The sequence below is a fragment of the Micromys minutus genome (assembly GCF_963924665.1).
Source record: "Micromys minutus genome assembly, chromosome: 9".
In the NCBI taxonomy this organism is placed as follows: domain Eukaryota; kingdom Metazoa; phylum Chordata; class Mammalia; order Rodentia; family Muridae; genus Micromys; species Micromys minutus.
In genome coordinates this window covers 56,303,793-56,330,897 of record NC_137978.1, presented here as the reverse complement: position 1 = coordinate 56,330,897, position 27,105 = coordinate 56,303,793, and the positions used below count along the sequence as shown (strand labels likewise).

At 46.7% G+C, this 27,105-nt stretch overlaps 1 protein-coding gene across 2 annotated transcripts; it reads left to right on the top strand.

Moving 5' to 3' along the window:
• PDPN (podoplanin) lies at window positions 1–27,105 on the top strand (the record flags this gene model as incomplete). Of its 2 annotated transcripts, XM_080921689.1 has the most annotated exons (6): window positions 1–74; window positions 18,335–18,471; window positions 20,315–20,471; window positions 23,933–23,971; window positions 25,226–25,337; window positions 26,088–27,105. In XM_080921689.1, the coding sequence occupies exons 1-6, from the start codon at window positions 8–10 to the stop codon at window positions 26,092–26,094; spliced, it is 519 nt and encodes a 172-aa protein (XP_080777815.1). In that variant the 5' UTR covers window positions 1–7. The 2 variants fall into 2 exon arrangements, with proteins under 2 accessions (XP_080777815.1, XP_080777816.1); XM_080921690.1 differs by lacking the exon at window positions 26,088–27,105 and having other exon boundaries at window positions 25,226–25,341.

Below are 27,105 nucleotides of genomic sequence, written 5' to 3'. Positions count from 1 at the left end.
GATCAAGATGTGGACCGCGCCAGTGTTGTTCTGGGTTTTGGGGAACGTTTGCTTCTGGGACTCTGTGCAGGGAGGTAAGCGCCATGCGTGATTGGCAACGGGCACTTGCTAGTGGGGATGGAGGGAGGCGGGGGATGCTTGGGCCTGGAATCTGAGAATGCGGGGGAGAGCGGTGGGGAAGCTTAGACGGGGCTAAGTCCCCAGGTACAGCTCAAGGGGTGTGGCGGTGGGAGCCCGGATCGACAGGTGGTAGGGGTACAAAATGTCCTTTACCCCCCGGGGGGCTAATGGTACGGGATGGGAGGGTGACGCCAAAGGCGACTGGACTGACCCAAGAGCAGTACTCTCTGAAAAAGAGGAACAGGCTGGAAGGCATAGGTTGGAACTCGAGGTCACACCCCTACCTGGGGACAGACCTGAAGAGGCTTCGCCAATTAGGATGGTAGCTGGAAGGGGCGGTGTAAACCGCAGCTTGAACCGCAGGCTGCTGTCTTTCTAGCACCCTTGTGTCTGCTTCTTTCCTTCTTCGTCCCCTCACCCCTGCACTGGGAGTGGATGGAACCCAGGGCGTCCAGCCTGCTAGAACGCCACTGAATTGTACCTCCTAGCCTGGAGGGTTTCTGTGAGCATTGAAGTACAAGTGTGTTTGGGACCATGTATTAAACTTGGCCAAGGACTCGATGGCTGGATCAGTGTTAATAAAAGTCCAACGGAGCTTGAGAATGTAGCTCAGTTGGCAGAGCCCTTGCTTTGCACGCATGACACTCGGATGTTCCATCCCCAGCAAGGTACAAAAACCGGTACAGTGGTGCTCAGCTGTGTGATGTCAGCGTTTCAAGGTTATCCTGGGGCATAAGGAGTTTGGAACTAGGCCGGCCTTTGAGACCCTGACTAGAAAGAAACAGATTGATGGGGACCACCATCAGATTCTCCTCGTCTGTCTGACGTTCCTCCCTCTGGTGTGATGTATGGCTGGGATCTGGGACTGTTTCCCATTATTTTATTTCTTGCCTTGGCGTTTTTAAATTGTATCTCTTTGCCTCGTGGAATCTAAGCTCTAACCTCGATCCCGGGGCTAGAACATCCTCTGACAGTAACAGTTGAAGGCTAGTGGTCTTCAGAGATGGAGGACTGTCCTTACTGGTAAAGGGGAGTGGTCCGTTGAGATGGGTGGGCCTGGCCCAGGCTTCTATACTTTTCCACAGACAACACCTACCTACTGTTAGGAAAATTATATAGAGTGCATTGGGCTGGATTGTCTGCTTCAAAGAGATGAAGCTATTCTTTATGGTGCCCGGGGCTATTCCTGGCGGTACTATCTTTGAAACTTCTTGTGCCAGGATATATATATACATATACAGTTCTGTATTTCGGTTCCATTTCCGTCGTGGCGAGACAGTGTGTGTTAAGAACATGACTTTTTACTCGCCAGTGCAAAGTGAGGGGCGGCACCCAGCCCAAACCACATCCCAGGAAAGCCAGAGGCTGGCTAACATCCTTCCAAGGCAGGGGTAAGCTGCAACTGTCTTCAGCCAGCTCCCAAAATGCTCAGAAGTCTTTGCTCAGCTAGACTAGAAACTGCAGCTGGAGAAATGGGCTTGGTAAAGGGGCTTCCAGAGGGACAGCCATGTGGCCAACTGCACGCCGACTGCTCTGCAGCAAGATTGAGCCTGTAGTGTTTTTGTCTGAGAATTAATGAATATGGAAGAGTCACTCCATTGAGTTAAGCTATTACTGCGGAGCCAGACCAGGAGTGATTGTGGTGTGCTAATTCTTCTGTTAGAGCCTTGTGCTATACTGACTTAGTGTTCTAACCCAACCCCCTTTGTGATCTCCGAAGCGTTAGTGAATTCTAACGAGGCCCGTTGTCCTCACATCTGCTGTCTTTCCGAGTCGCCAGGCCCCCTCCTCACTCTATTCTGAACTTTCATCCAAAGCTGGTAGCCCAGGTCTCCCCCGTTAGAAATTGCTTTTTATACAACTCTACAAGCTGCTGCTTGCCGCTAACCCATGTGTGCTCTTCCGGGACCGGTCCGAGCAGAATTAATCATGTGGCAAAGGAATCATCCTGTGATTTCCCTGAAGTTCTTGCCAGTTTCTGGGGCCCTGGAATCCTCGCAAGCCTGCTGAGGGCTTATGTTGCCGAGGGGGCCTTGAATGAAGCTGGTTCTGTTAAAGGTCCTGTGGGGGAAGCTGGGACTTAGGATCCGAAACAGAGTTCAGAAGAGGAAAACACATGTAAAAATGTGTGTGCAGCAGCTGAAGGCTGTGTGGCCGTGACCAAACAGGACAAAACTCAGCCCACCATTGACTCTGTGCTGGCACATCAAAAAGACTCAAGTCTTGGCCTGACACAAAATGGCCCTGACTAGAGGACAGGGCACCACCTCCTTGCCTTCCCATCCCCCACCACATTCTAGGAATGTCACAGGCTTCACCTCGCTTAATCCTCACCACTCCTGTAAACTATCCACAGTTATCTCGGAAGCTGCTGGGACTGTGATTCAGAAACAAAGTCAAGCTTTTTACGATGACTGACCTTTAAAAAAATAAATGGCTGAACTTGATACTGAAGGTAGGTTTCACTTGCTGCCCCTTAAACATGAATACATAAAATCACACACTCCCCATACTGGAATGGATTTGGCATGGTGTATTAAAATAGATTGCTTAATAATTTGTCCTGCACGCAGGCGCTAAACCACTCAGAGGGTGCGGCGGGTTGCCGGGTCCCGGAAAGCACCCAACCCGTCATCCTTGCCAACCAAAAATGAACCTGTGCTCTGGATTGCACTGGCTTATCTGAATTTTTGTCATATTTCTGGCCTCTGAGAGCAGGCGTTCCAGGTTACAGCTTGTGGAAGTATTTTGGGGGAGGGCTAAGGAGGAAGCAAACTCAAATACCAGTTTGGCCAGGAACCCTGCAGAGGATCCCCAGCCCAACCATCTCCCAAGGAAGCTCTGATATCCTGAAATCTCTCAGGGAAGGAGCCTGTGTGGTCTTCGTTTGAAGAAGAGGGTCCAGTGATTTGGGGAAGGTCGAGATAAAGAGGTTGCTTGTAGGATTCGTGTGAGGCACTCGGAGAGACAACACTGGAGAGACAAAGCTCTCCTTGCCTGCGATTTTTAAGTACTTTCTCAACCGAGCTCTTGAAGGGTGTGTGTGTGAGTGTGTGTGTGTGTGTGAGTGCATATGTATGTGTGTCTGTTCGCGCTCAAAAGTGTGCGTGCGTGTGAAGTGTATCTTTCTCAAATACTCTACCATATTTTTTGAGACAGTCTCACTGACTGGAGCTCACTGATTTACTGGGCAGTTTCCCTTAGGGATGTGGTTGCCTCTGCCTCCCCAGTGTTGAGGTAACAGATGTGCACCACTATGCCCTGCTTTGTGTGAGTTTGGGGGAGCTGGAGCTCATATGCTCCTGTTTGTGTGGAGAACAGTTTCACCAGCAGCCATCTTTCCAGCCCCTGGGTTGTCCTGGGGAAAGAAAGTGATTAGGCTCTTCATCCAAGATCTAAGGTAGGATAGAGCCAGGTTAGGAAACAGCTGGCGTTCTGCCAAGTTCATCCAGGGCAGGAAATAGAGGGAGCTGTTTCCTCCCACGTGTCTAACCACAGCGCCCGGCTGTCCATCACCCAGACAGTTCATGGCCAGCCAGGTGATGGGAAACTCTTGAACATCAACAGAAAGAATGGACCAGAATTGGAGAGACATTTGTGCCGGCATAGGAACCTGCGTTGGGTTTCCAGACCCCATGTAAAAATGCCTTGCCTACTGCAGCAAGGGTTTTTGTAATCCCAGTGTCAGGAATGCAGAGACAGTCATATTCCTGAGGCTCTCCGACCAGTCAGCAAGCCCCTTCACCCCCATTGAGCTACCTTGTCTCAAAATTTAGAGTGCCCGGGGAAACAATACCTGAGGTTATCATTTGAACACACACACACACACACACACACACAGAGGGAGAGAGAGGAGTATGTCTGCATTTGTGTCTGATCCAGCGTCTTTGCCTGGGAGAAGAGTCCTTATTTGGTGATGAGTCAGGCTAAGTTCGGAGGGAGGCTTTCGACCTTGGGCAGCTGATCACTCAGGTGGAGAAACAGGAGACAATCATGGTTGAGGCAAGGCAAAGTGGAGGCGGTTAAAACAAAAACCTCGAACGGACAGTTGCCTTTCCAGACGAAGAGGAGCTTGTGACTTCTATTCAGAGCACCCAGAATTGCAGACATGCCCCAAGAGGTATGGGCAGATCATCCAGTGGTGCCACACTGCCTGTTCTGAGAGCCCCTGTCATGTTGGCAGGGTGCAGGGGAATGCCAAGGAAGCCAGGGACGAAGGATGGGGCGGAATTCGTAAAGAGTAATGCTGCAAGTAAGCAGGGTATTTCCCGGAGTCCATGAGGAAGAATAAAAGAGCAAAGCAGTCAGCAGAGGAGTGCCCACCCGAGGGAGAAAGGACAATGTTTGCCTGGGGTGTCTAGAAAAGGAGACACAAGTAACAGCGTCTGTTGACACGAAAGCTGCCCCGCCCAAGGAATTCGCTTATTTGACAAATATGTATTGAGTTCTTGCTGTGTGTTCAGGCCTGGGAGCGTGACTTTATCCTGCTTTGAGCTCCTACAGGGAAGGCCTATCTTGGCAGCCTTGGGGATTCTGACCTCAGTTTGGGTGGGTCCCAGAGAATTAGAGATCTTTAATCCCTTGATCTGGAAACACACATTCCATCCAGTGCTTTTGTTCTTCAGGACACCAAACATCTCTGGAACCCTTTTTAATCGGGAAGGTGGGCCTGTCACAGGGAGCAAATATGTACATAAGGTGGAAGAGTCTGTCCCTTTTTGTGGGGGGCTGGGGGCAGAGGAAAATGAGCTAGCTTGTCAGAATTGGTTTTACTTTCTTTTAAGATTTTTTTAAAGGTTTATTTTATTTACATGAGCACACTAGCTGTCTTCAGACACAACAGAAGAGGGCATCAGTTCACATTACAGATGGTTGTAAGCCACCAGTTGGTTGCTGGGATTTGAACTCAGGACCTCTGGAAGAATGGTCAGTGCTCTTAACCACTGAGCCATCTCTCCAACCCAAAATAAATCTTTAAAAAATTGTGAATGCTAAGAGAAAGTTTTGAAGTATTCCTATGAATTTCACAATAAGAGAAGTAATTTTTTTTTATGGGATGTTTTTTACTTGTTGGTTAAAATCATACTTCAGCAATTTTAGATACCGGACGAATGGTGCTTTTAATCCTAGCACTTGGCAAGCATATCTCTGTGAGTTCAAAGCCAGCCTGGTCTAGTCTAGGTAGTGAGTTCCAAGTCAGCCTGGACAACATATTAAGGCCTAGTTTCAAAACAACAACAACGTGTGTGTGTGTGTTTGTGTGTGTGTGTGTGTGTGTGTGTGTGTGTGTGTGAGAGAGAGAGAGAGAGAGAGAGAGAGAGAGAGAGAGAGAGAGAGAGAGATTGAGATTTAAATGCTGGGCTATTATTGGATAGCAGAAGACATTCTTCCCTTCTATGAATTGGGTTGTCCTGTTCATTTATTTTACCGTGTTGGTCAGAGCACGGCTCTCTGAGAGCATGAAATCTGGTCTGTCTCCTTGTCTGCTCATGCTGTTGGTTGGTACCAGCTGCCCGTGAGCATAGAGGTTTATGTCTGGACTCTGTTGGTCTACATGCTCGCCCTTATGCAAAATCTGCAGGTCATTTGTAAAAATGGTTCTACACTGCTGGAAATTAAAACACAGGCCAGGCGCATGCAAGCTCTGCTCCAAGCCTGTCTGTCATATTTTATCATTTTCCTGAGATAGGGTTCTCTCTGGGCTGCATTTGCTAGCCTTGAGTTTGTGAGCCTATGAGATAGATGTTCCTGCTGGGCCCACAGGATAAACAGCCCTGTCCAGTGATAATCAGCTTCGATTTCTGCAGCTTTAATTTGAGTTTTGCAATCAGAATACATGAGGCCTTCCTACCTCGTCCTTTATTTATCAGGACCACTGGAGTGTGGCTCAGTGGTCGGCATCTGCCTGATGCCGTGTAAAGCATCTGGTCAGACTAAGTCACCCTCTGTCGGGATGAAGAGCACAGAGGTGGTCTGGTCCAAACCTTTCAGTAAGAAAGGCGATAAAGGAAGTGCGGGGTGGGAGAGATGGCTGGGAAACCGAGAGTACTTCCTGCTTTTACAGAGTTCACTCCTGCACTAATGGTCCTGCATCTGACGTCCTCTTCTGATGTCCAACAGCACCAGACACGTGTCCAGGACACACAGCCTTCATGATTGAGGGCAAACAGTTATGTGCTCGAAATGAGAATGAATCTACTTTAAAAGAAGGCAGGTTTTTACCACTATGTCCAGATACCTGATTGAGAGCAACTTAGGGGAGGAAGGGCTCATTCTGGCTCTTGGTTTGAGAGTGTCCATCGAAGGCTAGGAATGTGAGGTATCCAGCCACACAGGAAGCAGAAAGGCACGCGGGGGGGAGGGGTGATGCTGGTTAACTTTCTTCTTTGCCCTTTTTATTCAGTCTGGACTAGCCTCATTCACAGCACCTCTTGTATCCTGAGCTATGCCTCTCTATAAACAGACATGTCCATAGTTATTGTGTCTTTTACTTGACTTTACGTCCAGTCAGACAAGGACACCCCACCCCCACCCCCACGTTCATTATCTGTGGAAATCAGATGGGGTCGGTGAGAGGCGAGAAATGAGTTGCTGAGCATGGCATACGCTTGCATCTCCATGTTAGACTATGAGGTGATGGAAGTTATCCTTCAAGATACGTCTCAGGAGCATGTAGAGGCCAGTGTGCTGAGAGGGTCTGAGGCTTGAGTTTCCCACCCGGAAGGACAAAGGGAGAAAGAAGAAAGACAGACAGCAAGGGGAGTTCGGAGGAGACCCTGCCAGCCAATAGCGGCTTTAAAAATGTCCATCTACCAAGGGCTGAGACGAAGTTCAGTCACAGACAGTTGCCTAGCACACGCAAGGCCCTGGCTTTGCCTCCCCACCACTATGAAAACAAAACCAAGATTATCCTGAAGCAACATGAGAATCTCCCAAGATGAAGCTTCCAAAAAAGAAGGCTGAGGATCAAGGCCAAGGACGGCCACATTCTTCACGTAGCCAAAGGCTTCCCTGTGCTCACAGCTGGGCTGTCTGCTGGGCAGGTCAGATCTGCGGGGGCTCATCTTCCAGTCTTTGGAAACCCTAGGCCCTTCAGCTGAGGGCCCTGAGTAATGAGCTCTCAGACCCTTGTTCCGTTCCCGGCAGAAGGCTAGTGCTTTCCACCCCGTTGTGATGTGGTAGTTAGGGTAGCACCCCTCAAACATCCAATGAGCTCGCTGCTGTGCAATCATCTCTAGAAGCGCATTGCCTCCAGCTCCTGCTGGGTTCCAGACAAAATTCTTAGGAGGTATGATTCCTGCCCACAAAACTTGAGAATTCATTTCCCCTTTTACAGGAAAACCCGTCTGCTCTTAGTCAAGAGCAAAAAAAAAAAAAAAGGCGGTCTCCCCGAGTTGAGTAATTATGACGAAAGTTGGGCTCAGCTGTTTCTGTCTCACTGCTGACAAGTTTAGGGTGAGCAGTGAGTGCATTGATTCACTTCCTGGAGCCTTAAAAAGTGTAACTGTCATTCACCTACTCATTCCGTGCCCTTAGGCTGTGAGGGTGACTGGGCAGCTTAAAAGAAGGTTCTAGAACCCGAGTAGGGAGGAAGTAGTGAATGGCCCAGGGTGGCCAAGCCCTGGGCTAATTCATGGGGACACTTCCTCCTGGCTTCCCTGTAGAGGAATGGCTTTTCCCTGGGCAGTGGGGAAAGGTTGGGGTGGGCAACGTTGGTGTTGGGAGATGGACCTTGACCACCTAGCTTCAAGCCCCTGTGGAAGCTGTTCATGGTCGGCAGTGTACCCAGCTTTTTCCTTAAAGGGTAGAGGCTCAGGGCTGGGGATATGGCTCAGCGGTTAAGAGCACTGACTGATCTTCCAGAGGTCCTGAGTTCAAATCCCAGCAACCACATGGTGGCTCACAACCATCTGTAATGAGATCTGACGCCCTCCTTTGGTGTGTCTGAGGACAGCAACAGTGTACTTATATAGAATAAATAAATCTTTAAAAAAAAGAAAACAAAGTAGGCAGTTTCTAGGAAGTGTGCCTGAGGTTGACCTTTGGCCTCCACATACGTGTGAACATACATGCTCACACACTTACCTACATGTGTCTGAACATCCAATGATGGACAGGGGCAGGGGTTGAGGGAGGAGGGAGAGAGACAGAAGAGGGAGAGCCTTCAAGGACTGAGGGAAGAGTGACCCAGAGACATCATGGTTAAGAGTGGGCCTTGCACTCTGACCGATCCTGACCTCTCACCCGCATTGCCACCTGCTCACTGAGCTGATGACCTCCTAACTCTCCACCTCACCATCCTCCTGAAATCAGGGATGGTCCCTGTGCATGTTGAAAGCACTCGCTGGGTGGGGGAGGGGCAGTAGCTTTTATTTATTCTCACTTAAATTCAGCCAGAGGTAGCTATTGTCAACATCTCACCTCTTGGACCCTTCTGAGGGCAAAAGAAGGGGGTGCTTGGGTGGCCTGGAGTATCTCTGCCCCTTCCTCCTGCCCAGACTTAGTCTAGCTGTCAGAGTGAAAATGGGAGTTTTTAACAGCCATTGGCCTGATCCCTTTTCTGTTTTCTTTCTTCCCCATCCTCTTCCTCTTCCTCCTTCTCCCTCTCCCCCACCTCTTCTTCCTCCTCTTCCTCCCCTCTCCTCCTCCTTCCTCTTCTCTCCAGCAGAATCTTCCTGGAGCCCAGGAATATGTCATACTCTAGAACTTTCTGCATCAGTCCTTCAGGTGCTGAGATTACAGGAGTGTGTCATTACCACCCCTGCCACAACTGTCTGTTGTTCTTCTCTTCCTTTCTCCCTCCCTGTCTTTTCTTTGACTCTGGGTGGGGATTGATCCCAGGGCCCCCCTGTAAAGCTAACCCTGCATGCTACCACTGAGCCACACCCCAGCTCTTTCTTCATCGCCCTGGTCCAGCTACAAAAACTTTGAAAAGCTGCTTCCAGCTTTTAGGAGGTGACACCCACAGGGGCCAGCCTGCCAGAAAGCCAAAAGAAACCTCTGAGCATCATGTACAACCCTTTTCCAGGTCAAGGGAATGGGCTCCTAACTTTTACGTGCAGGATTTGCTCACCTCGGTTCCGACACCCGTCTCTTCAATGCACATTCTACACGCAGCATCATGCAGCGTGAGGGTCGTGTCCCATCTCATCAACCAGGCTTCGTCTACGGCTTTAACGAAACCTGTGACAGTAAGTGGCAGGCAGGGCCACCAAGTGAATTGTTCCATCACTGCTGCCCTGTACAGTGGGAGAGTGACAGATCGAAGGAGCAATGTACCTACCCTATCAGTCATTCAGCAAACGCCTCCCAAGAACCTGCTGTGGCTCCAGATGCTGGTATTGTGTTAGGGGGTCCCACGCTCTCCCAGAGAAACATAAGTGAAGGTATTTCTGTGAGCGCCCTGGAGTAGTAGGACCAAGCCTTCCAAGAGTTGTCTACATTAGTAGAGAGTTATTTGGCCTGGGTGTATTGGTACACAAACCTCTAACCCTAGTGCTTGGAAGTCTGTGGCAAGCAGGATCAAGAATTCAAGAGGAGCCTGTGCTACATCCTCAGTGAGAGTTTGTCTCAGAAAAGCAGAGAGGGCCGGAGATGGAGAGATAGCCCAATTGGTAGAGTGCGCTTGGTGTGCAAGGGTAAGGACCTCAGTTCAAGCCTCAGGATTTGTGTAAAAACTAACAACTGTCAGGGATGGTGGTACAAGTTTATGATTCAGGGTGAGGAGGGAGAAACTGACAGATCTCCAGGCTAACCAGCTTAATGGAACTGGCAAGTTTTTATTCAATGAGAGACCCTGTCTCAAAGACTAAGGTAGATAGCATCCTGTAGAATGATGCTGAAGTTGTTCACACATACACACACACACACACACACACACCAATATAACACAAGTACAGACTCTCAAGGCAGAGGAGGTTTTCCAGCACTGGTCTCTTGATCAGATAACCAATTAGCTAAGATGTGTAAAAAGATTGAAGAGACATTGAAAAAAACATTCTTGGTCACACCCAGCAACTACCAGGTGTTGAGGAACACTGCCTGTGGAGAATGGCTTTTCTTACCAGTGTAGCACTATAAACATCTGCTATTGTGTCGTATTCCAAAGAACAACTTCAATGCAAGGCCAAAAGCAGGGCCAGCCCACCCCATTGGGACACGGAAGCTGTAGTAAGCAGAGGAGAGCTCCAGGCTCCCCTCTTTGTTTAGAAACCCCTTCGGGTAGTCGAGGGAAGAAGCAAAGCTCTCCTGGGTCAGCAGGGGGTCCGCAGGTTGTCACTGTCTACAGCCTGAGGTATATGCATTTTGAGATTTGTGGGGACAGTTCGAGACACTATGGGGAGGTAAGATGTAAAAGCCCTTACATGGGTAAAGAGGGCTTGGCTCTCAAAACCGGATTCTGTGTGTGTGATGTGTGTGTAAGTGTTCAGGTGGACGTGTGCCCATGTGGAAGCCAAACACGCATGTTGGTTCTCTTTCCTGGATTATTTCCCTCCCCCCCTTTTCTTTTAAATCAGAGTTGATTCCCCTAAAACTGGAGTTTCTGGCAGCTGTGAGTTGCCTGACCAAACTCGTAACCACTGAGCCATCTCTCCAGCCCCTCCACCTTGGAGCTCACTGATTGGCTGAACCAGTGCTGCGATCACAGGCACATAGCCACACTGCTTTTATATGTGGGTTCTGAGGTATGTGGCACACATTGTACTGAGTGAGACATCTCCCCCAGGTCTGGACTTAATCATGTGACGGTGTTCATGTGGAAATCACAGGAAGGTTCCGTAGCCGGTTTTCACCTTCACTAAGTGGGAGCCAAGGATGAAGTCATGGCTACAAAGTTCCTGTATCCGCTGAGCCATCTCACTAACCCAGGGGACTTGTTTTTCATAATCACAAATCTCAGGTTAGCATAGGAAGTGATGGGTGCCACCATAGCATCTGCAAATGTATGTGACATTCTGCTTTATTGTCATGCTTCTCTCTACTGTCCCCCATCCCTCCAGCTGCTTCTCCTTCTCCCCCAAGTTTCTTCTTCTTCAGCTTTTTTTAAAAATTAATTTATTTATCATACATGAGTACACTGTAGCTGTCTTCAGACACACCAAAAGAGGGCATCAGATCCCCTTACAGATGGTTGTAAGCCACCAGTTGGTTGCTGGGATTTGAACTCAGGACCTCTGGAAGAACAGTCAGTGCTCTAACCACTGAGCCATCTCTCCAGCTCTCTTCAGCTTTTATTAACAGTGTTTCATTACTGTTTTTATTTTCCATCACATCTAAGATCTCCCCTTCTCCCTATGATTCTCTTTCTAGTTTTGTGTCCCCCCCCCCCACACACACACATTTAAACTTAGGTTCTGCTTCTGTATCTGTCTAAAGCTGGTTTATTTCACTAAACATAATGAATCCCAGTGGAAAAGGAACTTTATTTTTATTGTTTTGTGGCGTTCGGGGGCAGTTGTTTTGGTTTGATTTGTCCAAGATAAGCTCTTCCTGCATAGCCCAGACAAAATTCAAACTCTGGGTCCTCCTGCTGCTGCTTCCGAAATTTGGGGACCACAGGCAGGTACCTCCAAGGCCACTGACAAGTGCTTTCTGAAGATACCGATTTGGGATTCAGTTTGCTTTGGATGACAGAGCTTTTGAATTGTGTAAATAGGATTGTTTTTAATAAGCCTGCTTTTCAGAGACGACGGTTCTTTTGTTTGTCTAGAAACAGAATCTTTCCTGTGTAGCCTGGACTGCCTTGAACTCACGTTTGAACCCAAGCTTCTGAGGCATGGGATTATAGGTATGCCCAACTTGGCAGGCCAATTTTTCAAGTCATTTTTTTTTTTTTTTTTTTTTTTACAGATGTTTTTGTTTCTCAAAAATCTTTCCAAAATCATCTCTCTATCCTGAATGTAACTGGGAATATATTACTTCTTGGTGTTGTTGTGGTTGTTGTTGTTGTTGTTGTTGTTGCTGCTGCTGTTGTTTTACCTACTGTTTCTCTTAAAATGCAAAACCAGAACTTGCTAGGATTTCCTTTACAAGCATCCTATTTTCCTTTTTTCAGCAAAAATCATTCAAAGCCATTTAGTTTTGAAAGGCATGTCTGCATTGAGGTATGGGGCAGCCTAAGAAGGCCAAACCAGCCTTATATGTATATGAGCACACTATAGCTGTCATCAGAAACAGCAGAAGAGGGCATCTGATGGTTGTGAGCCAGCCTGTGGTTGTTGGGAATCGAACTCCGGACCTCGGTGCTCTTACCCGCCGAGCCATCTTATCCCTCCGGCCCCCTCCTGACTCTTTTAAAAAATTTATCTTTACCATTTCAAGACTGGTCAGATTCTAAAGTCTCAGGCTGACCAATCGGAGTGGAGTAAGCAGGTGTGTTGGCTTTCGGGAGTGTAGGTCCGGATGGTGGAGGTAGCCCGTGCCTTACTGGAGTACTTGGGATGGGAATGAAGGTGGAGTTTGACAGCTAATCTGGTCTACAGAGCAAATTCTGGAACAGTCAGAGCTGCACAGAGAAACCCTGTCTGGAGGGGCTGGGGGATGGGCGGAGGGTGCTTGCTGCTCATTCGCTATCCTGAGGGACGTGAGACCCGAATTGTGGAACAAAAAACTGATGGCACAATGCTACCCCACCCCAAGCAAATAGATAAGAACGTAATTGTCAGAAAAAGTTTCTTTTAGATGATAAAAAGAAAGCTGTCAGAGTAAGGAACCCCTCACCATGGGGAGCTGCAAAAGGAATCGGAGCTGTTGAACTAGACTTAGAAACCAGAGGAGCTCAGCAGGTTTTGTGTTGGAAGAGCCATTCCTGGGAGATGTTGGCATCTCAGCTGAGGTAGCCGCGTGCTCAGCTCCAGCTCCTCACCAGTGCGCATGTCTCTCTACATCACACACACAGAGGGCCACCGGCCCCTGCCTGTCGCCTGCCCGCCCAGTGCTTTCCTGGCACATTCTTTCTTCAAAGCAACATGTCAGCGTTTGTGTTGCAGAATACATGGAGTGCCAGATGCTGAATCTTGGGTGCTTTAGTCCTGGGAGTCTTTCCTTCTTTGTTAAGGGCTCTCGGACTGCAAACTGGCAAGCACCATCTTTAGAGAGATTGGAAAGAGTTTTCAGATTCTGCTAGCTTTTTTGGGGCCCCAACCACCCAGACACAGTAGTATTGGTCAGTCCAGGAATAAACACCCTTACCATCATCACCATCATCACCGTCATCATCATCATTACTAGCAATAACCAAGTAGAGAACACTCAGGTTAGCATTCACAATGCACGCACTAACAGATCTGCGCGCTCTCTCTCCCCCGTTCTTCCTGGCCTATAACAAGAATGCCTCCTACTCAACAGCACATCCACTCCGCTGTGTGTCAGGACACTTCGTGGGGAAGACTTGTTTGTCTTACAAGATTACAGGCATCAGCCACCACACCCAGCAGAAAAAAAATTTTTTTGTGCTGTTGTATGCATGCCTGTCATTGGTGATGCTAGGGCGTGAACCCAGACATGTCAGACAAGCCATCTACAGATATGAACTACGCTTCTAGTCCCATGGCTCCTGTATGTATGCTGACTGCTGGCTTCACTTGAACAGCCAAGGGCTGCCGTCCTAAGACGCACATGCTTTTAGGTCAAATCACATCTCCCCTCTAACCAACCTCCGGCAGATGCAGACAACTACAGTGCCACATCTGAGCTCCGTTGTGATCTGACAGGACAAAGGTTGGTGTGGACTGAATCTTATTATGTGAGGAGTGCGCACATATTCCTGTTTTATGGACCACTTCCAGGAAACACAGATGAGGGCTGGAGGGATGGCTCAGCGGTTAAGGGCACTGACTGCTCTTCCAGAGGTCCTGAGTTCAATTCCCAACAACCACATGGTGGCTCAGGACCATCTGTAATGGGCATCTGGTGCCCTTGTCTGGTGTTTTAAAGACAGTGACAGTTACTCAAATATCTAAAATAAATCTGAAAAAAAAAAAAAAAAAACACAGATGAATCAAACTATTAAGTATACAAACAGAGTCTTAGGGAAATAGACGTGAATATTCACATAACCCGAGGAAAGCTTTGTAAGTGTGGTGTCAGAGAGAGAGAAAATAAGACATTTGATTACTGACCAGTGAGTGGGTTTGCCTTTTGCAAAACAGACGCAAATACCCACTTGTAGAAAAACAGACTGTGGCATCTAAAAAAAAAGCATATTCAGTGAGTGCGTGCGTGTCCAGTTCTGTCAGACTGGCTGGCAAGTACGCCATATCATCACACTCAGCTTTATTACTGTTGTCTGTTTTGTTTGTCAAGATAGGGCTTCTCTGTGTAGCCCTGGCCATCCCAGAGCTTGCTCTGTAGATCAGGCTGACCTCAAACTTAGAGATTTACCTGCCTCCGCCACCCCCATACTGGGGTTAAAGATATACCACCGCCCAGACATACTCAGTTTTTAAAAAATGATTTATTTTATGTGTATGTCTGTCTTTGTGTGTTATATACACGTGTTAGGTTCAGTGCCCACAGAGGCCAGTAGAGGGCACCAGAGTACCCCCAGGACAGAAATAACAGGCACTTTTGAGTGTCCATCAAGGTGCTGGGGTTCTCAGTGCTCTTAACCTTTGATCTATCTCTCCAGCCCCCTACCCTTTGAAAGAACAGCAATAAAAATGCCAATGGATAGATTTCTGTCATGTGGAGAAGTTCCGTTGAGTGTCACGCCCATGCCAGCTGCAGCTGAGTGTGTCAGGAAGTATACTCGGGTGACTGGGAAGGGATACAGATGTTTCCAGAACTTTCCTGGCAAGCCAGACTGAGAGTCCCGGATTCCTCGCTCAGTACTCATGAAGCATTTGTATGCAAGTCCGAAGTGCAACCCTGAGCGCCTGTGTTCTGGTGTGTACCTCCTGACAGGACACATGAGTGTAAAGACATCAATCCACAATTTGGAGAGCAAAAGAAAAGAGAAAGGGGATGTCAACTGCTGGCTGGAAACTCGGCAGCTGGCCTAGTCGACGCTCTCCACCAAGGGAAAGCCTTCCGCCAAAATAATTGAGAATCTTGTAAAGATAACTTTCCCATGGAGCCAAAAAGAATGCTGGGCCGGAGAGACAAAAGACACACATGGTCATTCATAAAACATCCTTTGTCTATTCAGGGCGACTTTGGTTCTTGGCTCCGAGGGCCAAGGGGAAGAAAGAACAAGGAGGAATTTTTATCGAGTTACTCTTTCAGTGAACTGAGCTTTCTATGAAGAAACTGAAGCCAGCTTCATTCAGAACTTTTGTTTTTAAAGCAGGGCTTGTTTTAAGTTAGAGACACAGGGCTTTGACAGTGGTTCCAGGAAACCTTTTAACAACTGACGTTTAAAACTAAATTCAATCCAGGGAAATGAAGGAGTTTTGTTTGTTTGTTTTGTTTTGTTTTTTAGTGTTTTCTATTAGCATGCATTTTTAAAATTCTTTTTTTAAGACTTATTTATTTGGTGTATGAGTACAAGGTTGATGTCTTCAGACACACCAGAAGAAGGCATCAGATCCAATTACAGATGGCTGTGAGCCACCATGTGGTTGCTGGGAATTGAACTCAGGACCTCTGGAAGAGCAGTCGGTGCTTTTAACCTCTGAGCCATCTCTCCAGCCCGTCTATTAGCATGTATTAAACGACCATAATACTGGGTTTCCTTATGACATTTATACATACATATATATATAGTGTGTGTTCTAACCATATTCACCTTTCAGGTCCTTTTAATCTTCATTCTCTTCCAAACTAACAAACGACTCCCTTCCTCATGTCATATCTTCTGTGTGTGTCTGTGTGTGTGTGTGTGTGTGTGTGTGTGTGTGTGTGTGTGTATGTGTGTGTGTATACGCATACCTGAGTGTGCCTGTGTGTGGCCCAGGGAGTTTCAGTAGGACTGCCTACAGGAGAGGGTGAGCATGGGTGAGGGTGAGTTCCCGGGAGTGTGGATACCCTACCAGTGGCTATGCCACTGAAGACATGTCTACTGGGGATGCTTGGCTTTTAAGTAGGGATAATTTGTCTGGAAAATAGACATTAAACATCTGCCTTCTCCACAGTCATAATCAATCCCTGCCCTCAGCCCACAGTAGCAAAGGACCACAAGAGGAGAGCTACCACTTGTATGCACTGAGTTTTGAAGATTTGAAGGCTTTTCCTAAGTTGGTTTTTAAGATGCCCTTGCTCGATAGCTCCTCTGAAGCCATTCTTTGGCAACTGGAACAGTCAGCTGCATCTAGAAGGCTCCAACAGAGCAGCATCCCTCCAGAAGCCTCCCGCCCTGTTGGCACGAGCTCTTGGAGTTATGATCAAATGTTTATTAGCCATGGTCCTGGCTGGGCTGTCTGTAACAGAGGGAAAATCACTCATCGAGGGGAGCATTGCTCATCAGAGCAGCGCCCACCAGAAAACATCGGCTCTTTAATTACGCAGGGCGCTCCCCAAGCGCCCCTCCGCTCCATTCCTCCGATGCCCTGTGTTTCTTTCGCAGTGGCCTTTAGGCCTGGCGTTTCCATTGCCGCTCCAAGTCTCGGGAGGAAGCCCACAGCCAGTGAGTCAGATTTGTAACTCGTGAAAAGGATTACGTGAGTTAAGTAAAAGCAGATGCCCTGGTATTCGGTTAGTCAAAGGCGACAGAGGACACCTGCCAACTCCTCACTGTTTGAGTCTGTCCATTTTTCCATCACTGTAACAAAATACCCTAAATCATGTCATTTAAATTAGATCTTTATTTTCCTTGTGGCTCCTGGTGGGGGGGTGGGGGAGTTCAAGAGCGTGGTGTCCTTTCTGCCTTTGTAAAGGCATAGCTTTGATGAAAAGGTGATGTCCCAGTAAGAGTGCATGTGTCAGTTCAAACTACCTTCCTCTTACTAATCCATCAGTCACCTCCCGGTGACCTCATCCTGATGACCTCATTCAATTCTCATTACCTTTCCAAGGCCCCAGCTTCTAATACTGTTAACTCAATGAATGTGGAGATTCGATTTCTTCTAGCGCGTGGGCTCTGGGGAGACAGATGCAAGCCGTGGCAGTTTGCCACTGGGATTCCTTTTTCTTAGGTGGCTCTAGTTTGTGTTAGGTTGACAGTCACTAACTCTTATGACATCCAAGCATGAGGACCTGAGTTCAAAGCCCAGAACCCACAGAACGCAGATGCAGTCAGTAGTGACCATCCTGTGGCTCTAGTGCTTCCGTTGAGAGGAGGGGCATGGAATAGGGAGAATCCACAGTTCACCAGCCAGCTAGCTTGGCTTACACAGTGGCAAACAATAAGAGACTCTGGGGCTGGAGAGATGGCTCAGCGGTTAAGAGCACTGACTGCCCTTCCAGAGGTCCTGAGTTCAAATCCCAGCAACCACATGGTGGCTCACAACCATCTGTAATGAGATCTGATGCCCTCTTCTGGTGTGTCTGAAGACAGCTACAGTGTACTTATATATAATAAATAAATAAATCTTTAAAAATAAAACGAGAGACTCCGTCATCAAACAAGATGGAAGTGGAGAACTGACGTCTCACGTAGGGTTTGATTGCTGTGAAGAGACACTATGACCATGACAACTCCTAGAGAAAGGACAGAACTTAGTTGAGGCTGGCTTAGGGTGTAGCCCGTTGTCAGGCAACATGGCGGCGTACGGACAGATGTGGTGTTGGAGGTTCTACATCTCAATTCACAGACAGCACGGCTTGAGCATCGGGAACCACAAAGCCCACAAAACCCTCAGTGACACACTTCCTCCCAACGCACGTCCTGATAGTACCAGTCCACATGAGCCAAGCATTCAAAAAGCAAGCAGACGATTATTTTGTTGGACTTTATAGGTTTGGATGGAGCATAGACCCTGGCTCCATTTAGAAGAACTGTTCACATGATTCTACATAGTTTTTCTGGTCTGTACAATACTCAGTCCACCTGAGCGCGCTAGCTAGCACAACACTGTCTGTACTGAAAAGGGAGGGGCACACGTGTCCATGGCTAGAGCATCTGGCTGGTACCTTCGCCATGTGTTTCCATTTTCCCCTGCTTCTAAGTGGGAACAGCCGGGCCCTGGTGTGTGTCAGGAGCACTACAAGGACAGTGCCGTTGGCTCCGGTAAAGAGATGGGACAGAAAGGACCTCATCTTACAGGAAGGAACAGATCGTGACTGTGGGTAGCCAATTATTTTCATACCTCCTCTCTGACTGGCCTTTCTTTTTCAGGAGTCATAAGTGCACTAGAGGATGATATTGTGACCCCAGGTACAGGAGATGGCATGGTGACCCCAGGTCTAGAAGACAGAATAGCAACCACGGCCACTACTGGAGGGCTGACTAAGTCTACTGGCAAGGCACCTCTGGTGAGTGTCTAGGGAAATAGGGAGTTGGCCCCAAAACCAGGCTGTTACATGACAGGGTATGATGTATGTTTATGTAAGAAAACAGCTCCATACAAAGAAATGTGTCATAACAGTGACACAGGTCTCATCCAGGGACAAGAGAGCTAATATGTTGGATGTTGGCTCAGACTATTTGAGAGCAATAGGCCGCATCTTCTCTTGAGCTGGAGAGACAGACAGCTCAGCAGTTAAGAGCACTGACTGTTCTTCCAGACGTCCTGAGTTCAATTCCCAGCAAGCACATGGTGGCTCACAACCATCTGTAATGGGATCCAATGCCCTCTTCTGTGTCTGAAGGCGACAGTGTAATCATATAAATAAAATTAATTAATTAAAAAAAATAGACCACATCTTCTCAAAGTAGTAAGAAACCGGCTTAGTGTTTACAAATTTGAGCTGAGGCGCATGCAATTCCACCTGTAATCCCAGAATCCAGGAGGCAGATGTCTGTGAATACGTACCCTATGATGGGTGGCCATAACTCTAAATGGGAAAAATAATTCCTGTCGCCTGGTCTACACAGTAAGTTCCAGGACAACCAGGGTTACATAGTGAGATCCTGCCAAATAAAACAGATGCACGAAAAAGGACTAGATTCAGGGACTTTGGTAGGTCTCTGGGGAGGGGAGCTATGTTCATCCGAAAAGAGTATGAAAGCCCCAAGCCAGTTCCTGCTCAACCTCTCCCTGTGTCTCTCTTCACCCAAATCGTTTGCTCAGTAACACACATGACTCACAAGCACGAGGACCTAAGTTCGATCCCCAGAACCCATATGAAAGCCAGATGTTATAATAATTGGTGGTTGTCCTAATTTTGGGGAGGCATCCGGGTCCCTGGGGTTTGCTGGCCAGCTAGCTTAGCTTAATTGGCAAGCCCCGAGCCAATGAATCCACTTCATAAAGTTGCCTGTGGCATTGAGAAGGCATTTAAAGGGCATGGTATGAAGTAGTTGTCGGTGACAGTGACACATCTTTCTACCAAAGTGAACAAAACACAGCATAGAAAACATCTCACTGTGGAAGCTGCAGTGTGTCACAGTGTGTCCCACAGTATGTCCCTCTGTCCCCACATCTTCACTTGCTGGTGTTCATAGCAATGATTCCTGGTTCAATGTCTCTGGCTTCTGGGTCTCCTCCTGATTATTTTGTTAATTGCCCGGGATCATGGAGATCCTGCAGCTTTGGATCCGCAGGACTGGCCCTTTCATGCATTCTAACCATTTGCAGATGATACAGATTTGGGGGTACGAAAACTCAGAGCCCTGGATCTGGGCCTGGGTGAGTGGCAGCTGAACTTGTCAGCCGCTGTGAGCCAGTGTTTTTTTAAAGAATTAAGGAACAAGAAGTCTCCATGCCTTCTTGATTTAGGGATTATCTTAACATTTTATTAATGTTAGTGCTCCTTATCTCCACTCTGGTTTGGTTTGGTTTTGTTTGCACCTGGAATTTATGGGGTTTTTTTGTTTGTTTGTTTTTGGTTCTTTTTTTTTTTTTTTTTTTTTTTTTTTTTTTTTTTTAAGAATTATTTATTTTATGTATATGAGTACACTATTGTCTTCAGACACACCAGAAGAGGGCATCAGATCCCATTACAGATGGTTGTGAGCCACCATGTGGTTTCTGGGATTTGAACTCAGGACCTCTGGAAGAGCAGTCAGTGCTCTTAACCACTGAGCCATCTCTCCAGCATCCTCCCCCCATTTTAAATGTATGCTATATTAGAACCTTTCCTGGGGGAAGGCAGACACTGTACATTCTAAACCTTCAGGATTTACCTTCTCTGTTCCCTGCCTCACTTCTAACAGGTACTAACACACACAGAGAGTGAGACAAAGGCTCCCATTGAGGAGCTGCCAACCTCAGGAACCTCCGACCATGATCACAAAGATCACGAGAGTACAACCACTGTCAACGTGGTGACTAGCCACTCCGCAGACAAGAAGACAAGTCATCCCGGTAGAGGTGGGTCCACTTTTACATAACCCATGAACCCCGTGAGCAAAGGTATCCCAAGGGGCTGAGGGACTAAGAAAATCCCATACCAGGCTTTGTGTGGTGGGTCCAGAGTCCAGTGTAGCTCTGTCAAATTAGATTTAGTTTATTGGATTTCTGGAACCATCTCTCTTTTGTAATTTAATTTAATTTTTTTATTTATTTAGATTTATTTATTTATCATATATAAGTACACCGTAGCTGTTTTCGGACACACCAGAAGAGATGGTTGTGAGCCACCATGTGGTTTTGCTGGGAATTGAACTCAGGACCTCTGGAAGAGCAGTCAGTGCTTTTAACTGCTGAGCCATCTCTCCAGCCCTGGAAATATCTCTTAACCTTGATGATAACTGGTGCTAACTCCCTACAGGGGCCAGTCGCTGGCTCTGCGTGTTGTATTGCTGCCCCTCTCTTAAGAACCTTGTGTTGGCGCTGGAGAGATGGCTACTGGCCAAGCACATGAATACTTTCAGAGTTCGGTTCCCAGCATCTCACGATGCCTCCGTCTTCTGAGGGTGCCAGACACAAACATATACACATAGCGGAAGTAAAATAAATATTTGAAAAGGAAAGACATTTTGTGTAAGCCAGGCCACATGGCTCAGTAGGTCAGCAGGTAGCTTGCTGCCAACCTTGACAACCTGAGTTCAGTCTCTGGAACATACATGGTAGAAGGAAAGAAACTTGTTGAAGGCCTGAAAATTGTCTCCTTCAGTGCACCAAAGCACAATGCCTACATACAATAAATGAATAAGTAAGTCAAAAAATGTTTTGACAAACCTTGTGTTGACACAATTCTACACTAAAGTTTCCCACTTTATATTATGGCTATTATAAGTCAGACTCAGCAGGACTTTGGATGGTGCATATCATCCAGGCTGGTGCCTACAACTTGAACTGATGTAGCTGAGGCTGTCCTTGAACCCTGATCATCCTACCTCTACTTTCTAAGTGCTGGGATTACATAAGCTACTGTGCCTGACCGAATGTTGTATGTTATTTAATGCGTACTTCAGGTCCAGTTGCCAGTCTGGCCTTAAGAGCTCAACACTTCTTTTTTTTTATGATTTATTTATTTTTATTTGATGTGCATTGGTGTTTGCCTACATGTATGTGAGGGTGTTGGACTCTCTGGAACCAGAGTTATAGACAGCTGCAAACTGCCATGAAGGTGCTGGGAATTGGACCCAGGTCCCCTGGAAGAGCGGTCAGTACATCCAATCATTAGTCCATTACTCCAGCCCCTCTACAGCATTTCTAAGGCCTTAAAAATTATTTTAGATCCAGATTTGGTAGTACAATACCATAATGCTCATATTCTGTGGCACAAAGATTATTAATAGGAGGCTAGCCTGGGCTACATGGTAAGACTTTATCTTACAAAGTAGCCACATGGGACTACATGAGATACTGTTTCAAGAATAATACAAAATCTTCTACATTTGTACATATCACTGTCCACAATATTTAACACCTGGAAGCAACAGTGTTTGTTCATAATAAGCAGGTGAAAAATGTAATGTCTACCCGTGGTGGAATATTACTTAGCTTTTAAAGAGCTAGAAATGCCGGCACACACTACAGTACCTGTGAGGCAGTTCAGTCGGACACAAAGGACAGTGTGGCCATGAATCTCCTTGCTTGAAACACCTAGAAGTGCTGAAACCAATAGACATTGGAATAGAAGCTTAGGAGGGGTAAATGAAGAGTTGTTGTGTAGCATGTTTAATTTTTACATCGTGGGAAGGGGTTGAGAATGCGGCTCAGACAGATGCTTGCCTAGCATGACCAAGGTCCTGGGTTCGAGCCCTGCCACATACACAAACACACACACAGTTCCGTCAGTGGATGGAGGTGATGTACATGGTTAAGTACAATCCCACTGAGGATTTTGGTTGGCCAGGCATGGTAGTGGACACCTTTAATCTCCGCAATCGGGGCAGAGGAGGCAGCTTGGTCTACAGAGTGAGCTCTAGATAAGCCAGCGTGACACAGTGAGGAAACACAAAAAAACATAATTAATGTCATAGTTTTCTTGCCCTATACATTTTGCTCCAATTTTATCAAATGGGATAGGGGTTCTGTCTGTCTGTCTGGTTGGTTGGTTGGTTGGGTATTTTGGAGTGCTCTGGATCTAATCCAGGCCCTTCCTCACGGCTAGGCAATTGCTCTGTCTACCGCTGACTTATATCCTGTAAACTGCTTTGAAATGAATGAAAAGCTTGCCGCAAGCTGTCAAGAAAACACTAACACTCAATGCCAGGCAGAACCAAGCCGGAAAGAACGAGGAGTGTCACAGCACATTTCGAAATCGTAGAGGACTTCTCCTTTCTACCGTGATTCAGCATCCAACTAGCAGGAAAAAAAGCAGCCTTGCCCCTTTTACTGAGCATCCCTGATATCCTCTTAGGTGTTGGAGGGAAGGTTGGGGGGGGGCGGATAAGAACCCTTGCTGTTCTTTGCAGGGGGCCAGGGTTCAGCTCCTAGAAACCACATAGCAGCTAACAACAACCATCTGTAACTCCAGTTTCAGGAGATCCAATACTCTCTTCTGGCCACTGCAGGCACATAGTACATATAATTCTCTCTCTCTCTCTCTCTCTCTCTCTCTCTCTCTCTCTCTCTCTCTCTCTCTCACACACACACACACACACACACACACACACACACTCACAACACACTATAAATAAATAAGTCTGGGCTGGAGAGGTGGCTCAGCTGTTACAAGTAAGTCTTACAACCAACACTAAATCTTAAAAAAAAAAATAGTTGAGCTTGAAGGGGTTACACAGCTGTAATCTTGGCACTGGGAAGCGAAGAATCGAAGAAGGTGTGTATTGTCACCCAACTCGGATGTAAGAGGAAACCCTCAAGAACATAAGTGGAAGTCACAAGAAACCAGTTCTCACTCAGCCGCTGCCCCATGATGTATAGGTCTGACTGTCGGAGAAGAATGGAGTACAGATAGCAGGAGGCAGCCCAGGTTACCTCTTCCCAAATTAGAAGTCTGCTGGGAAAATGCTCAGATGACCCTTACGGCTTTTCACGTTTTTCCAGGATCTTGATAAAAAAGGCGAAGCGGCCACACCTAGATTCTTTTGCTATCTTAATTCGGAAAAGTTTCCCAACCATTTATCTCTCAGCTCTGGGGCTCAGTGTCCTTGACTCTGAGAAGAAGACAAAAATCCAACGGATGCAAAAGTAGAGAGAGCCTGTAGATGGGAAGAGACCCTCGCAAATTGACGGTCATAGTCGCAAAGACAGCAATCTACCAGGGCTGGCTTCTAAACCCTCCCTCGGGTTTGCTGTGGAAATTACCCTCATTGCTCGTGTTTTGCTACATTCCACTTCAGGTAGATTTATCTGCCAACGGTTAGATTATAGTCATTAAATCCCATCAATTCTCTGTCATCTCGTTTTTCTCTTTCCAGGTAACGAAGACGGTGAGACACAGACAACAGATAAAAAAGGTAAATGGGATTTTGATGTTTCTTTAAGAGATAAAAAGAAAGTTCCTTTGAATTTTTTTCTTTTTCTTTTTTTTTTAAGAATTGTTTTACATGTACTTTTTGCTCATTGTAACTAGTAAGACCTTAATGCAGAGTATCAAACCTTAAAAAAAAAAAAAAAAAAAAAAAAGCCAAGCACTGACACAATTGTATTTGTATACATTTATGCAAAAATGTTTAAAATTTTTTTCTTTTATCTTTGTTTTTTAAAATAAAGTCTAAAAAAAATTAACTCAAGAGCTTAAAAAAAAAAAAAAAAGAATTCTATTCTTGGAGGCAGAGGGAAAAAAAATCCCATTCTTGGATCTCAGTCAAACAATAAAGAGAATGGAACATCTTCCCTCTCTTTCTTTCTCTTTCCCTCCCTCCCCAGCTTTTTGAAGTAGTGGGACTTGAACCCAGGACCTTACGCACGCTAAGTCAATGCTCTGCCGCTAAGCAACCTCCCCAGCCCATTTCTTTTTACTTTGAGACAGTCTCATTAAGTTTTCCCAGGCTGACAGCTCTGTCAGGCCCAGCACCTTCATCTTTCTAATTATTAAGAGAAAAAAGGAAAGTCTGTATATTTGAAAAGAAACCAGGCTAGGGGTATATAGTTCAGTATGGGAGCCCAGTTCTACATTAATGTGTATTTGTGCATGCATACATACACATACATACTTCCCCCTACCCCCCACACCACACTTAAGCGTATTTACAACAGCTGTTGAGAATAGCATATCACAGTACTCTGTTACATTGAATAAGCTGGCATGAAATAATTTGAGGTTTTCCCACTTTATAATGTTGGTTGTAAGTTTTCATACTTTTTTAATGTATTTATTAAACATGCTCTACTACACTGAAGTATGTTCCTTCTCTTCCGGGTTTTCAAGAGGTGTTTGTCATTGACGCCATAAAGAAGCATGCCCGTCAACAATGAAGCCAGTGTGTTATGTGTGATAAATCTAGGGACTCAGATCCTCTTGATTCACAAGATAGAATTAGAACAGGCCTTGGCTTGGTGGTATTGGGCTCGACAAGCACGCTCAGGGCCTGGGTTTGCTCTCCCATATCAGGAAAAAGAAATGGCTTTCGTGCTTGACCCTCTGGACTTGGGAGACTAGCAGGGGCCCCTGCAGAGAACAGCAGGGCAGTTCTGTTACTTACTTATGACATGTGGCCTTGCACATCTGTTTATTCCTGGGATTTATGCTTCTTTTCTGGTCTATTCAGATGGCTTGGCAGTAGTGACCCTGGTTGGAATCATAGTTGGCGTCTTGTTTGCCATCGGCATCGTTGGAGGGATCATCATAGTGGTGATGAGGAAGATTTCCGGGAGGTTCTCGTAAGTAACCTCTTATCCCCATGTGACGTGTGACTGTGGGCAAGCCTGCCACTGCTCAAACCTTTGCACGTGCAGAAACCTCTGGCTTCCACAGGCTCAGCCTCTGCCTTCTTCCTGGGACGGATGTCAGCCCTGCCTTTAGAAGTTTCTGAAAACTCAAAACTAACTTCCTTTGAGGTCTGAGCAGATCCGATCTCTCATCTTAATTTTCCAACTGCTCAAATTTGAAAGTAAAATTTCACGTTTTAACTTGTTTCTTAATCTCCTTGTCCCCCCCTCCCGTCCCTTCCTCCCCCAACATCAACAGCGGGGGTAGGGGGGGAGCAGGGCATGTTTTGTATTTAGATCCCTCCCCCACAGTAGTCCTTCCACCACTTCGGTCATTGTATCCTCCTGAAGTTGACTTTAAGCAGAAAGAGTCTAACTCTTGGTTAGGCTTCCTTTAGAATTTAGAATGTTCTAACTCAGGACCAGAGGAAAACCAGAGAACTGCCATGGGCCGAGAGGGGAGAGGATGTGTCATCTATGACCGGGAGGTGCGCTGTCATGCACTTGCCTATGCATCATGTTTGGAAATGTCTGGGGTCCTGACCCTGGCTATGTAAGGTGCGGGGAGGGGAATATATGTGGGAAAAGGGCACACCGTTCCAGGACTGAAACTAGAGAAAAGGACAATTAGCTGACAGTGGGAAAGGGGGTGACTGGTCCCAACCACAGTAAAAGCAGTAATAATTTTCTTTATTTTCACAGGCCCTAACGAGCTAAACAAAACAGGTTGTTCTCCCGACCCATCTGAAAATAAGAGAACTTCCAACTTGCCCTGTTCCCCATCCTCTTCCTGTGGAGGAAGATGACCCATGGAATGTCCACCCACCCCACTCACAGCCATGGTGACCCCTCCACGTGCCGGCAGTACCAAAGGAAAGATACGGAACAAGCCGTGGCCTCCTGGAAGCATCTGCCTTTGGAAAACAAATTTTATAATATAAATGTTATGATCGATGATTCAAAAGACAACCTGCGTAGAAAATGAAGCAAAACCGAGACATAATACCAGCTTTAGAAACTGTAACCATGGGTTCTTCCTGGCCAGTCCCTAGTACTGTTAAGAGGCAAAGGAGTCTGGAATCACAGAGGCACCGGTCTTTTTGCAGCTGCCAACCTGCAGCTGAAGTTGATACATATACATTCCAGCCTAGTAGGGTCTCTTCTCAAATGTGTCTGAGTCATTTCGTTGAAAGTATAAACTTAAAATCGGGCATGATAATTAGCCCCTTAAGGAGCTTCATCAGACCATTTCAGAAGCATCCAGTGTGCCTTCCATTCCCGGGAGATCCTTTGCATTTTACAAATCTCCAAACCATCTCTAAGCCTCAGTTGACTCGATGACCCAGTGGTCTGTCTACTCCACTCCCCATGGCGATGGAAAGCCCAAGTCGAGGAGCCACATCCTCATCTCCCTAAGACTCAAGCCTTCAGGTCGGCCACTTCTTTCTAGACAATGGAGATCTCATCCCAGATGCTGAGAAAGCTGTTGGCTGTCACAAGATGCCAGAACGGAACTCGGTACTTAAGTGGACGTGACTCCCGTGCCTGCTTTAGTGTAGAAAATAAGACCAGCCAGTTCCTAATGCCTGCCTTCTTCTCAGGGAAGACAGGGAAGGCAGAGATAAGCTTGTATAATCTTAACTGCTTTTATGTGATGAACGGAAAGGTTTGATGTTAAGAGAAGATACGTCTGGTATTCATGACATGCCACATCTTTTCA